The sequence below is a fragment of the Terrapene carolina genome, unplaced genomic scaffold (assembly GCF_002925995.2).
Source record: "Terrapene carolina triunguis isolate 2854851 unplaced genomic scaffold, T_m_triunguis-2.0 Scaffold95, whole genome shotgun sequence".
NCBI lineage: Eukaryota > Metazoa > Chordata > Testudines > Emydidae > Terrapene > Terrapene triunguis.
The window spans coordinates 13,006,061-13,021,171 of record NW_020664446.1 but is presented as its reverse complement, the minus strand read 5'-3'; the positions used below and the strand labels follow the sequence as shown (position 1 = coordinate 13,021,171).

General features: G+C 42.7%; 1 protein-coding gene across 1 annotated transcript in view; it reads right to left on the bottom strand.

The window, feature by feature from the left end:
* Positions 1–15,111, bottom strand: part of ATRNL1 (attractin like 1) — a 998,829-nt gene that overhangs the window by 693,591 nt on the left and 290,127 nt on the right. The window contains exons 16-17 of the mRNA XM_026651053.2: positions 7,801–8,014; positions 3,107–3,295 (exon numbers count right to left, since the gene is read on the bottom strand). Of these exons, the coding sequence (XP_026506838.1) occupies positions 3,107–3,295; positions 7,801–8,014 (403 nt within the window). The remainder of the gene's footprint in view (positions 1–3,106; positions 3,296–7,800; positions 8,015–15,111) is intronic.

Below are 15,111 nucleotides of genomic sequence, written 5' to 3'. Positions count from 1 at the left end.
TTATATGTCACTTACTCTATGTCATGTCTTGATATATAAAGAGAGATTAATTGCATCCATCAGAAAATGCTTGCCAGTATGAGGAATGCAATCATCCAATTATCTGTAGTCCCTCTCATGCTATCATACATATAGTTTATTTTGTGACCAGAACACCCATTCCACCAACCACCCAGCCCTGAATACAGTCCAGACACTGGCCTCTCCCAGTTCTCCCCAACCATCATAACACTCTCGATTGTCTAACCTGCAATCAGTACCAGACCACTTCACTTCTTGTCCCCTACACCTCTGTTTCTGAAACTTTTGAACACTGTCGCCCATTAGGAAAATGAAACCAATCATGACCATGCTGCAACCCTGCTGCCCGTCCTATCCTTGGAGTCTCTCCTCCGACCAGGGAATGCCACATCGCATTGGAAAACACTGCCCAACACACAGTGATTAATTCGTAATGAAAGAGGTGCTGGGGTTCAAGGAATTAGGAGCCAGGGCTCAAGCATTTTTTTTTACTTTCATAACTTATGCAGCAAGCCCAGAAGTGTCAGGGCTATGAACTGCCAAGTGTAGAGGCGCTGGGGCTCAGCCCTGGCACAAATTAAGCACTGCCGACACAGAGGATTATTGGAAGATCAAGAGCAAAACCCTAAGAGCCTGTACTCCCATGAAGAGGTATTGTCCATACCGTTAATGACATTGCTAGCCACTAGGAAGCTCAGGGTGCAACCTACAATCTCAAGGGGAGCACTCAGAGGCTATTAGCCCATCATAGCCCCAGACAGATTGGCCATTGCACTGAAGAAAGAAGGGAATTTATGTCATCTACGGGCTGCCTTAAGACCCTGAATGGTGGACTACTCAACTAGTCCAGCTGTTCAATCTTCAGTGTAATATCGCAGGAGGGGCTTTGCATGGCACCATTGCTATTTCTTTCCAGAAGTGAAAGTGGGCCAGTACGGCGTACCAGTAAGAAGTAGCCGCTGGTATGGGCCTGTACACAGCCGACGTCAAAAGACCCTCCTTAAAGCGTTGCCACGGCAGCCAGGGCCGGCTCCAGCTTTTTTGCCACCCCAAGTGGCGAAGCGAGGAGGAAAAAAAAAAAAAGATAAAACCCCGATCGGCGGCACTTCGGCGGCAGCTATACCGCGCCGCTTCATTCTTCGGCGGCAATTTGGCGGTGGGTCCTTCGCTCCGAGAGGGACTGAGGGACCCGCCGCCGAATTGCCGCCGAAGACCCTGACATGCCGCCCCTTTCCATTGGCCACCCCAAGCACCTGCTTCCTTCGCTGGTGCCTGGAGCTGGCCCTGGTGGCAGCGTTTTAACATTGCTGCCCCTTTTGCCCCCTATACTCCAGGGCCGCTTGGGGTGGGCACCTGTCCCTGAGCCCAGCGATTTAAAAGGTCCGGGGGTCCTGTCGCTGCCGCCAGAGCCTTGGGCAGCACGGGCCAGGCAGAACTGAAGGGCTGGCTGGGAGAGGCTGACCCCCAGCCCCGCCCTATCCACCTGAGGCCCCACCTCTTCCGCCTGAACCTTCGCCCCTTCTGCAGGCCCAGAGCCAGGCCCCCAAACCGGTAAGACTTTTAAATTACTTTCACCCCTGTTTCTTTCTCTCCTAGCAGTATTCTTTGATGTCTGTATTTCAAAGTGGCCCAAGAAGTTTGTGCTTGCTGCTCCAACTTTTAGCACTCTGCACTGCCTCCAAGCTGCTGCTCAGTAAATAGCTGTGCTGCTGCTCCATTCTGAATCTTCTAGGCTTGCTGCATGTGTGTCCCCCTGAGTGTGGGAGAGAATCTGTCAGCTGGAGAAAAACTATCCCCCACCCCATCCAGTCCAGGCCATTGGGATCCAGGACTGCCCTCCACTGACAGCACTCGCCCAATAATTCACCTCCCTGCACCTCTAGATCTGCACCATTACAGAGGGCTACATGGTCCTGGATGGTTACCATCTTCCTGCTACTAGTTTGCTCCCTCCAGATTGAATGCCTACTTGCTTGCCAAGGGTACTGAGTTGTGGAAGTCAGAACATATTGATCACAAACTGCTATCTCACTGTCCACAAGGATTATGGGTTCTGCTGATTGGACCAACCAGACAATGAAGCCACCCAGGCCAGTCTCTGCTGCATGTACCCACAGATTCAGGAGTAAGTTATGGCTGCCTGACATTGGGGCAAAAAAGGTCCACTGACTGGGCTTCTTCTGCTAATGAAGACTCATCTGATTGACTCCTGCTGAAATCACTGCCTCTACCATAAACTGAATAGGGTACCTTGCTAGTGTCCTTTCTCCCTGATGAAGTAGGAAACCATATGCTTTTTATTCTCAAAAGGAGGGAATGACCAGTCTGTGAACTAGTGGGATTTCGACCCACCAATCACACAGCGGGAAAGTTTTTCATGCCTCCTAGCCACCAATCTGCTACCTCATATGAGAACTCAAATTCTTGCTGTTCTCATGGAGTGAGACAAGATACAATTTCCAGGTAGTCATCAATCCGCATTTGCAAGCAATAAATGATGAAGCAAAACCAAGACTGTTTGTTTTTCGAGCAGGTTGGGATTAGCCTTATTACAATTATTGAATAACTGCACTCTCATTGGATGGAAAAAAGGACTTCTCTTGTTCTTTCTCTAACAAAATACATCAGGGTCCTAAAAGTACCAGTTTAGGAATTCAACTGATCTTTTTTAATAACCTGATTTCTGATTAACTCAAGTTCTATAACTTTTTGGTCTTAATTTTACCAGTCTTTAATTTTCATCCTTGGACATCAGTTTAATTTGACACAATAGTAATGTTTCAACTTATGTAAATAAAGTGCAAACAGGAATACATTTGTCTTTATATTAAAATAATAAACTATTTATTGGCTCTTCTCAAAATCAAGAGAGTATTCCCTCTGTCAAAACTTATTTCTACTATCTGCATCCATAAAATATGAAACAAATTATCCATTGCTGATATTAATGGGCTATGATGACAGCTGAAATGATCTGTTCTTTCTTTCCTGTATCTAGTGAAACTTACTCAAATGTTTGTGCCTCTATAGGATAGAAAAAATAATCATGTTATAGTTAACAGTGTTCATTCATTAACATACTTACGAGAGCAGGTGGCAGTTTGCCACTCTAGGCACTGTCCATATGGAAAGGAGATTATATAGGCATTTGAGTCAACGCATCGTTTTGTACTGCTACACCACATACACTCCATGCCATTGCTCGTGCAGTTGGAACATGTTGTTCTCAGGGAACATGTTTTTTTGCAGGGTCTAGCATTTTGATTAGGACTAACTAGAAAAAAAGCAGAAAGACTTTATTAATTTAACACAAATTCAATCCCTATTATTTTAACATTATGTAATATTAAAGAGACTGTTAAAATAAAAGTGATTCTCTCCTGGTTTATTTGTGAATAATTTCAGTCAGACTCACGGTACAGTATGCAATTACAAATGGTTTTTTACAAAAATTACCCTACTGTTCTCAATACTCCTTTGTGTAATCATCTTAAGTCACATTACATCTCCAAAAGACTTCATCTAAAAGTGATTATAAGAATTTTACTTATCTACCACATTAGTAAATTTAGTATTAATTGTTCAATAATGCCAATGTAGTTATGAGCACATGCATTATATAAAATATGACTGCAGCTACTGTAATAGGTGTGTGTGACAGGGCGCTGAGCAAGGACGGCTTAATCAGTCCCCTGCCACTCCAGCCCCAGTCAAGGGAAATGGATTGGGGCGGGTTGAAGAGCCCTGTGCCTGACTGGCAAGGAGAAAAAGCTGCCAACCTAATTAGCCAGGGGCTACAAAGGCTGGCAGGAAGGAAGCCAGAGGAGGGGGGGGGGAGAGAGAAAGGCCAGGCACAGAAAGGGGTGGGGCCCTCTATTCTGCTGCTGGCAGGGCCGGCTCCAGGCACCAGCGTGGCAAGAAGGTGCTTGGGGCCGCCACTCCGGAGAGGGGCGGCAGGTCTAGCTATTCGGCGGCAATTCGGCGGACGGTCCCTCACTCCCGTTCGGAGCGAAGGACCTCCCGCCAAAGTGCCGCCGCAGATCGCGATCGCAACTTTTTTTTTTTTTTTTTTGGCTGCATGGGGCGGCCAAAACCCTGGAGCCGGCCCTGGCTGCTGGCCAGGCCTGCTGCTTGCAAAGTCTGGCTGTGGAAAACCTGTACATAGATAGTAAGGTGGTGGTGGGAAACAGCTATAATTAAAGAGCACTGGTGTTTGCATCAACCTGAGGCGTCCCTGACTGATTTGCGAGGGAAGCTGGGATGGAAACCAGACGGGACCAGCTTACGCCTGGCTACAGTGTAGCAATCTATAACCTTCTTGTTCTGTTGCTCTTGTTAGTTAAATAATGAATAACCATAAACCACAGTTATTTACTTCACTAGTGATATATTTTCCCTTAAACATTCTGCATCTTATCTGAGAGTGAGAGTTGCCAAATGAACATCTGCCCCCTGGTGTATACAGTAGAACTCAATACAAATTCAAAGAGAAAATAACAAGGGAAACATTATTTAATATATAAGAGCTTTTTACTGCAGACAATATTTTGCCTATCTTAGTCGTGGTATGTGTAATCTCTGAAAAGTTATATTCTAAATAAAAATTACTTGTATGTTTTTCTGTGGCATTTTCTTTTGATTACAAATAAAGCTGTAACATGTGCATCAATATGATTATAGTAATTCTTAACTAAGACCAGTACATAAAAATATTGGTAGAGTAATATGTTTCTATTATAAAAAGGAATTTGCACAGCATTCCTGTAATAAATGTTAACTAACCCCACACAGCTATTATGTACTATTATGTGGATTATTGATGATGCAGATAAACAGCTTTATAGAAAATAAGCTTAATCCTCAAGTCCTTCCTCAGCCCTTAATAAGGCAAAAACTCCCAATGATTCAAGAGAGTAAAGACAGGTAAAAACTGAGTAAGGACTTCAGGCTTTGTCCCACTACGCATAAATTTGAGCCACAGCTTGCTATAATCATAAAGACAGGTTCAGAGTAGCAGCCGTGTTAGTCTGTATCCGCAAGAAGAACAATCTTTTACTGTAAAAAAATTTTTTTTAAATGTGATGGAACTCAAAAAAGAAATCCCAGAAGCCCTGAATTTTCTTAACCTCCACATCTGCGGAAACAGTTCAATAGCAAATAAAATTGGCATCAATAACAGATGGAGATTCTGATGCTAAACTTGGAAAATACTCTTAACAGTTTGTCATCTGCATTCTTCAGTTATTTAACACGTCATTACACCATGCCACATCTGTTTATTCTTTGACAGAGAGAAATATAACAGATTACAATATCTATTACTACAAAACAGCAGCATGAGGAACAGAAACAATAGGAAACAGACTCAGTCAGCAGTAGCAACAAAATGCAAATTTACTTTGTAATTACACTGCTATTTGAAATACTACAAGTTGTGCATAAGACAGCCAGAGGATTGTTGGAATGCATGTTTTATTTATGAAAGTTAACAACTTTGAGAATTTTGACAGCAAAATCCTTCTTTATATATGAGTGCACAACAAAAAATTAAATACTTTTAAATGCCTTTTATGTTACTTTGTACACAAGGCTTTCTACTACATTAGCAAACTCAAAAGGAGGGGAAAAAAAGACAACAACAGAAAGAAGATACATTAGGATCACTTTCATCTCTACAAACTTTGTTCATCCTGTAATCTTTAGGACAACCTGTAAATTTTAACCATCTGCACAAAATGAGAGCATTGTTCATATGAAAAATGCTGAATTATATTTACTTCCTTTCCAAAGGGTTAAGTGAGCTCCCTCTACAGCAGCGGTTCTCAAACTGTGGGTCGGGACCCCAAAGTGGGTCACGACCTCATTTTAATGGGGTCGCCAGGGCTGGCATTAAAATAGCTGGGGCCTGGAGCCAAAGCCCAAGCCCCACCATACAGGGCTGAAGCCAAAGCCCAAGCCCCACCGCCCAGGCCAGGGCTGAAGCCGAAGCCCAAAGGCGTCAGCCCCGGGTGGCAGGGCTCAGGTTACAGGCCCCCTACGTGGGGCTGAAGCCCTTGGGCTTTGGCTCCCCCTCCCTGGGGAGGTGCGGCTCAGACAGGCTCAGGCTTCAGTCCCCCCACCTGGGGTTGTGAAGTAATTTTTGTTTTCAGAAGGGGGTCACGGTGCAATGAAGTTTGAGAACCCCTGATCTACAGAGTCTCATATGACCACACATTACACTGTCACCCATCATCTTAGACAACTTGGGGACTGTTCCTCCTTTTCATGAAGGACAGGGCTAGGAGAAGGTTTTAATATTAACTATTAGGTAAGTGTCTGCAATGTTTTTCTGTATCCTCTAGAGACCTTTAGAAGTTTGTTTGTTTTTTAACACAATGAATTAGTTTCTATGCAAATGTCTCCTTTAAACTAAACATTAACATTTATGTACCAACAATATTACTATTTGTGGATGCTCTGCCTTTTAGCACATATACAGATTGTTTCTTTTTGAAAACACTTTTTATATAATTAATCCTCAGGTAGATATTATAATCTGCATTTGATAGATGGAGAAACAGATTCAGAGAAGGCAACTTAGTCAAGTGATTTGCCAAAAACCACCACCAGGGACTTGTCCTGTTTCCCAACCTGTGACTCAAACCACTGGGCCACCCCTCTCAGTGGTAGTAAATAAATTAATTCACTCACATTTTTGGACTTTTTTCTTGTAAAATAAAGAAAAACCAGTCCTGTCAGAAGGAAATTTTGAATCTCAATATATAAGTGTCAGCAACTTGGGATCTGTGATGAGCTAGTCAGCACTGCAGCACCTTCAGGAGAGTGTCTGCACATTTATGTCCCAATCCTCAATTTTAAAACATGAGAGCAGCCTCACTGAAAATAACAGAACTACTCATGTGCTTCCCATTAAGAATCTGCATACGCATTTGTATCTGGGTCTTAGAGATTAGACATCACTGTGGTGTGATTTATTGCAAAAGCAAAATCATGAAGTACAGTATGTTTTATCACTCCATAGATTCTCAGAGAAATAGAGAAAAAAATTCTTGGTCTCCTTATTAATTACAATTTCCTTCTTAAATGTCTTTCTAACTAGACTCAGACCCCAATTCACAACAGTCCATCCTTATAAAGTAAGAGTGGTGCAGGTAATTCACCACAGCTAGACCAGTCCTGTTAGTTTGCAAACATTTGCTTACCCAAGGATGACTGTTAACCACTTGTCTACTAACTTCTCAGCATGGGTTTATACACACTGTCAAAAGAGCCTCCAACTACCTTCAGCTTCCATAATGGGAAGGGGTAACTGGGTTCTTTAAAAACTGCCCAGACAAATGATGGATAAAATAACTCTGTTTTAGTTAAACATCTGTGTTATTAATTTAAATGGAGAATCTGTTATTAATCAGCAAGATTCATAAATGAAACATGCTTTAGCAGCATCAGCTTTGTTGAACACAAAAGCTCAACAGCAACTTTTATATACAAAACTCCAATATCAGAGCACTAATTCTGCCTTCGAACTCACTGATGTAGCTACTGGTATGATGCAGACTATGCCAAGTGGGGTAACTCTCAAAGAAAAGTATGTTGCTTTTGAGAACGTCATTTGCTTTCCAAGATTAAAAGCTTCACTTGCTTTTAAACGTTAAAAGCAAAACCTTCCTGCAGTTATTTACAAGAATTTTTCCCACATTCCTTCTGTACAAAACAAAAATACCAAACAGACTGTTCAACCATTTTAACAGCAGCATTTTGGTATGGGAGGTTGCTCACCAACAGGTTTTTCACAGACAAGACCATCTGCCTTAGCGGTGCATGGATTCGCTTTCAGCCCTGCCACCTCTGCTCTTTCTAGATATGCACAGAAGCCAGAGTCATTTGGTTCTCCAGGAAGCCATTGCAGTGTCGTATTTGTGAAAGGAGACATGTCATCCCATCCCCAGTAGGAGATGTTGATCTTGCGCAAACCTACCCAAGGTGATATTTTCTATAAAGCAGAATGAAAGGGACATGAAACAATTAGTCAACAGTCAACTACAACAATGCTTTTTTTCTTTTTTTTTTTGGCCTAAGATCAATAGTTTCATACTGCATTCAGAGTGGAGCTAACAGTGATTTCCCCACCATCTCTCATATTTGGTAACAATACAGTTTTCAACTCATTTGTTCTGTCTTGCTGAAAGCTGAAGAAATCTATATGCTTCTGTTCGGTTAAAAATCTACATGATTCTGTTTGCTAAAAGTCAGCTCCATTGTGTGGTATCTGATCAACAATTAAAGACCTAATAAGGCACTCAGAATAAAGTTTTCCCCTCTGGCTAATGTTCTAGTCATTAACTGCCAGGGGAAAATGGATAACGTAAACGCAGGCAAAGCAGTAGTGGCACATAAAAAACAAAGGCTCAGTAGACAGAAAATATGGGGGGAAATATTCCTCTTTCAAACAGGACTATATTGATGCAAACTAGGTACTCTTTTGTTCGAGCTATCAGTATCCACATGGGGCAGTCAGAGCACAATGCTTTGGTATGCTCTGCAGTTTATACCTCTGTAGTCCGCCCTGTGAGGCAGTGTAGATATAGCCTAAGTGATATACCCAGTATAACTCAGGAAATCTTTGGGAGAGCCAAAAATGAAACCCCCCCATACCCTGAATCCCAGGCTAGTGTTTTAACCACAAGTTCCTTTTTCCTCCTTCATCAAGTGCTCTGCCCAACTAGTCATTATTCATAGATTCATAGATTCTAGGACTGGAAGGGACCTCGAGAGGTCATCGAGTCCAGTCCCCTGCCCGCATGACAGGACCAAATACTGTCTAGACCATCCCTGATGTTCATTATGCCGAGGAACAACCCTGCATCTCTCTCAGGGTTACTGTTTAAGATATGCAAGATTATTTGTATAAAGCAGATACCTCTGGATTATTAATTCATTCTAAGTAAATCTTGTTTATTGCTTAAACAATACACTGTTCAAAGATTCACAAAAAAGTCTCATTGTTCCACAAAGCATTGCACTTTTTTCATATCACTGTCTTAAAAAATATCTGATTTAAATAGAATATATTCAGTAGTTCATTAATATTAATAGACAATAATAATGTATGGCTGAAAATGTGGGAAGCCTATTTTATGGGGAAGATATCCAACAAAACTCATTTAGATATCAGAAGATGTTTAGTATTAAATTAACTGTATGGGCTTTCAGTAGATGTCTTAATTATACTACATACAGAATAGTAGTATATGATTGGATACCAAACTTTTGGTCAGTAAGAAATGTGAATTTGGCACATAAAAGATTTGAGAGTTGGTACAGAAATCTGGTTAGAACATCCTTCAGTTAATAGTGAATACACCTCTACCCCGATATAACGCGACCCGATATAACACGAATTCGGATATAACGCGGTAAAGCAGCTCTCCAGGGGCGTGGAGCTGCACACTCTGGCGGATCAAAGCAAGTTCGATATAATGTGGTTTCACCTATAATGCGGTAAGATTTTTTGGCTCCCAAGGACAGCGTCATATCGGGGTAGAGGTGTATATATGCCATGCAGCTGGTCACATGATTAGGGAGGTCTTTATTCTCCACAACGTGCCAGCTATATTAAAATGTAGTTGAGGAGGACTCCCTGATTCAGAGCCACCCAGCCCCAGTCAAAGGTCTTCTTTCTCCTGCTGGCTTGGACAAAGACCTCCCCCACCTCTGAAGCAGCACAGAGAGGCACTCTCCTCTAGCCAACTCCTGCTACTTACACAGCACAAACGTGGTTGGAGTATTCATCCCTTAATAATTTTATTAATAGATGTAAGCAGAGCTTTTTTATTTTAAACACTTCTCATAGAAACAAAATTCAATATTGTCATCACAATAGTTCAACAAAATCAACTGCTTTTTAAAACTGGTTTATTGTAATGTATATCTGAGTGATTCAAACAGTAAATACATCAAAACTGATACTAACAGACATAGCGGAGTGTCTCTTTGTTTAGTCATTTATAAACAGACTATTTATCCTCCGAAGTAACTTGTAACTTAAAGCCATTCAGAGGGAGGATTTATAATGGTATATTACATCCACAATACTGTACCTCAGTGAAAATCAATTACATGCTAATTTCATTACTTAATACTTCCATTCTGCACAAAAGTTATTGCTGTTGAACAGAGGAAGAACAGAACCACCTAACAACCACCAACCTCGCCAAATTCATCATCATAAGCAAGCTTTCCATAGACCAGGACACACCAACTCAAAGTAGCACCAGATGACAGAACAACAAATGCAAAACCTGAACACATATCTCCACTGCTATGATGATCAATACCCTCCCCCCAAATACACCTTTCAAGATCCATGGGTTCTACACATGCCTATCACCTCATCCTGTGGCATCAAATGCCCCAACAACTACTATGTGTGTAAAACCAGACAATCACTATGCTCTTGAATGAACTCTCACAGAAAAAAGATATAGGACAAAAACACCCTATCACTCATGGATGAATGCATTTCACAAAGCAGTCACTCCATATCTGATCTCTCAGTCCTCATCCTTAAACGAAACCTGCACAACACCTTCAAAAGATGAGCCCGGGAACTTAAATTCATAACTCTGCTGGATTGGACTTAACAGAGACACTGGTTTATGAATCATTACAACAATTTGGAACACACCCTACTGCCTGCAAACCATTACACGTCCACTTCATTTTAAATGGTGGCCTACAGCATATTTTATATAATCTGCCCCACCATGTATTTAGTCAAACACTCTGGTTACTTTCTCCAGACTTGAGGAAGAACTCTGTGGAGCTCAAAAGCTTGTCCCTTCTACAATCAGAAGTTGGTCCAAAAAAGATATTACCTCACCAACCTTAACTCGTATATCCTGGAACCAACACAGCTCCAACAATGCTACAAACAACACAGACTGGAATAGCTGCATTGCAGAAAGGACAGGATTTGAATCCTGGAGATTTTGCCTCTGCCATGTCCAAGGGGATCCAGTGTTGGGGCACCCCCCAAACATGAAGGCTTCTTCCTACTTTTCTTTTTCTGCCAACAGGCTTAAAAATAGAAATTTAACTATGCTAATTATATCTGGAACACGAACTACAACTAATACATGTGTAGGGAAAGAATTGCTGAGTGCGCAGAGATGTCTCAACCACAGGTAGTAACAAGAAACTGAAAATGAGCTTGTCCACTCCGTGGGACAGCATGCAGGGTGTAGGTGCAGTCCCAACATACATTGCTATTCAAAAAGATTCCAATCTCCTATGCATGGGGGTGCATACACACCAGGAGTAGAATGCATGTGGACAATCACTCAAAAAAACACTACTGTTCTTCACCAATGTAAGAGATTGCGCTTGTAACAAAAGGGGTTATGAATGTTACTTTTTTGGATTATTTCCTATTAATATCAAACCAGATCAATCATGGATGAACCTCAAAAATGGATAATAACCAAGATCAACTCCATATTGGTAGATCTCATATAAGATCAAAAAGGATTTCTATTGAAATAAAAGTATCAAAGGGGTAGCCGTGATAGTCTGGATCTGTAAAAGCAGCAGAGAGTCCTGTGGCACCTTATAGACTAACAGATGCTCCAATACATCTATTAGTCTATAAGGTGCCACAGGACTCTTTGCTGCTTTTATTGAAATAAAGTATTCTTATTAGAGAAAGTTGAATTAAGATTTTTTTGAAAAATTATTAAACTGTTTGCCTGAGCACCAGAAGTTTCCGTAATTAAAATAATAGCTTTTCAAATTCTTGCATAGCATCCAAATATTTCTGCCTCTGATGTCAACACTAGACTATTTCATGCCACTGATGTCTATCCAGAAGTAGTGGAAAACTACCATTTTCATCAGAAACAACAAGGAGTCCTTGTGGCACCTTAGAGACTAACAAATTTATTTGGGCATAAACTTTTGTGGTCTAGAACCCACTTCACCAGATGCGTGAAGTGAAAAATACAGGAGCAGGTATAAATACATGAAAGGATGGGGGTTGCTTTACCAAGTGTGAGGTCAGTCTAATGAGATAACTCAATTAGCAGCAGGATACCAAGGGAGGAAAAATAACTTTTGAAGTGGTAAGAGAGTGGCCCATTACAGACAGTTGACAAGAAGGTGTGAGTAACAGTAGGGAGAAATTAGTATTGGGGAAATTAAGTTACCATTTTCATGCAGATAATAAAAGCAGCTACTTACTCTCACAGCGCAACTTGAACCTTTTTACCACGACTCTCAATTGTATCTATAGAAAGACAGATCACATGGCTCTCTGCAATTTTATGGTAGCATTATTTTAAACAACATGACCTGCCATTGTCACTATTGGACATTCATTTTATACATTTAAGCCCAGAAAGGGTTACATTGTGTATTTGTCTCTATGTGCATGTATGTAATGTTACATATACACAAAGTCTCCAAACACAGATTAGTTTTGAGACCACATAATATAGTTATCCTTTATAGGCAGCCCGTAGGAATTATTTTAGTGAAATGGTAACTTTCTATCGCTAAGAATATTTTACACAACTTTTGCTTATGTTGGCAGGAGGGTGGGAAGAGTAAGTAAGTTTTATAATACTTTTCCAATTTAATTTTTAAATACAAAAGTGTAGGGCAGGATTTTTTTTAAATGGCTTATAATATTGGGTGCCCACATTTTTGAATTCCCAACTTGAGACACTGAATTTTCAGAATGTGGGTGCACAGTTCAGGTTGGAAATCTTGGCTGTAAATAACACACATATATTTACAGTAGTGGTGAATATTTATATTGTGGTAGCACCCAAAGGCCCCAATAGGATTAGGTGCCGTGCAAAAGAGACAATCTCTGGTCTGTATCTTCAATCCCAAAGCATTTTACAAATAAGATATGCAGTGGGAACTCATCAGTTATTGCATAATGCACACCAATTCCACACAATGCTTTAGGACAGGAAGTGAGGGAGAATATGATATCCAATTAGAACTGCAGGTTGAATGTAGGATGGTATAATTTAATAACCGCAGCTGAATTTCACCAAGACTCTGCAGTTAATGTTCCATGAGATGTTTAGTGACTACATCTAGTCAGGTCCTCAGCAACAGTAGTAATAAACATTCATATTACAATAGATTCCAGGGCTACATTTCTAGTACTCATCCAAAAAACCACCACCTATAGGAAATATGTGCTCCCTAAAAGCATGTGCTTACTCAAATAAAGTATTATATATTCAGGTTCTTGGGACTCAAGTGAAAATTTTAGAAATTAATAGACAAAAGATGCAAAGATTATAAATGTGAGTTTGTGACAAAAAAAAAATCACAACACATGTTTCAATTTGATTTTTAGGAGAGCTTTAGGACCTTACAAAATACTCACTAACCTTGCAGGACAAAAGTTCATTAGAGTAGAGGAGTCAAATATTCCATAACTGTACACACAGATGCTGGCTTTTTCCTTTACCCAGGAGTGCTCAACCCCATCCCGCCCCAGACCCCACCCCCACTCCACCCCTTCTCCCAAGCCCCTACCTCCATCCCTTCCCCCAAGGCCCCAGCCCCACCCGCCTCTTCCCGCCCCCACCTAGGGTTGCCAGGTGTTCGGTTTACCACTGACTGGGCCATTAAAAGTCCGGTTGGGGCGGGGCTGGCAGGACCCCTACCTGGCTCAGCACAGCTCCCCAGAAGCGCTGAAATGTCCCTGCGGCCCCTAAATAGTGCCGGGGGGGCGCCACGCGCTGCCCCCGCCCCAAACACCAGCTCCACAGCTCCCATTGACCAGGAACCGCGGCCAATGGGACTGCGGGGGTGGCACCTATGGGCAGAGGCAGCACGCAGACCCATCTGGCCGTGCCTCTGCCTAAGAGTCAAGGGACATGTCAGCAGCTTCCTGGGAGCCACCTGAGGTAAGCATCACCTGGAGCCTGAACCCCGAACTCCCTGAGCCTCCTCCCGCACCCAAACTCCCTCCCAGAGCCCACAGCCCCTCCCGCAACTCAAACCCCGGCCTCAGCTTCTTCCAACACCAAACTCCCTCTCAGAGCTCATACCCCAATCCCCTACCCCAGCCCTGAGCTCCCTCCTGCACCCAAACTCCCCCCCTGCACTCCAAACCCCTGCCCCAGCTTGGCACCCCCTCCCGCACTCCAAACCACTCAGCCCCAGCCCAGAGCACCCTCCTGCACCCCAAACTCCTCATCCCTGGCCCCACCCCAGAGCCTACACCCCCCAGCCAGAGCCCTCACCTCCCCCAGTACACCCCAACCCACTGCCCCAACAAGCTCCCACCTGTACCCCCAGTCAGAGCCCTCACCCCCTCACACACCACAACCCTCTGCCCTAGCCTGGTGAAAAAGAGCGAGTGAGTGAGGGTGGGGGAGAGCACGTGACAAAGGGAGGGGGGATGGAGTAAGCGGGGGCGTGGCCTCAGAAGGAGTGGGGAAGGGGCGGGGCAGGATGGGGCAAGGGTGTTCAGTTTTGTGCGATTAGAGAATTGGCAACCTTACCCCTGTCCCGCCTCTTCCTGCCCAGTTCTGCCCCATCTCCGCTCCTCCCCCCTTTCTCCCAGCGCCTCCTACACACCATGGAGCAGCTGATCACAGTGGGTGGGAGGCACTGGGAGGGAGGTGGAGAAGTTGATTGGCAGAGCCACCGACAGGGGGGAAGGGGAGGGGACAGCTGGCTGCTGGTGGGTGCTAAGCATCCACTAACTTTTTTCCATGGGTGCTCCAGGGGAGTCGGTGCCTATGACTGTACATCACTTAAATTATAGGAGAATTTGAGCCATTCTTTGCAACGTTTCTCCTTTCACTCATTTCTTTCTACAGCCACATTTGCAAACTTACAGTTGCTCTTAGCAAGCAATATTCAGCCAGTGTTTAAAATTCAATTGGCCACAGATTATCTAGTTTATTTAGTATAATCTTTTGCACAACTGATAATAGACTGCCAAAAAACTTTGTATGTTAGAAATCCACGTTGATGGGAAGGTATGGTAGGTGTAAGAATTATTAAACCCATAGATAAACTGCTGGAGATCTCTGTATCTTTCCAACAGAATATCAA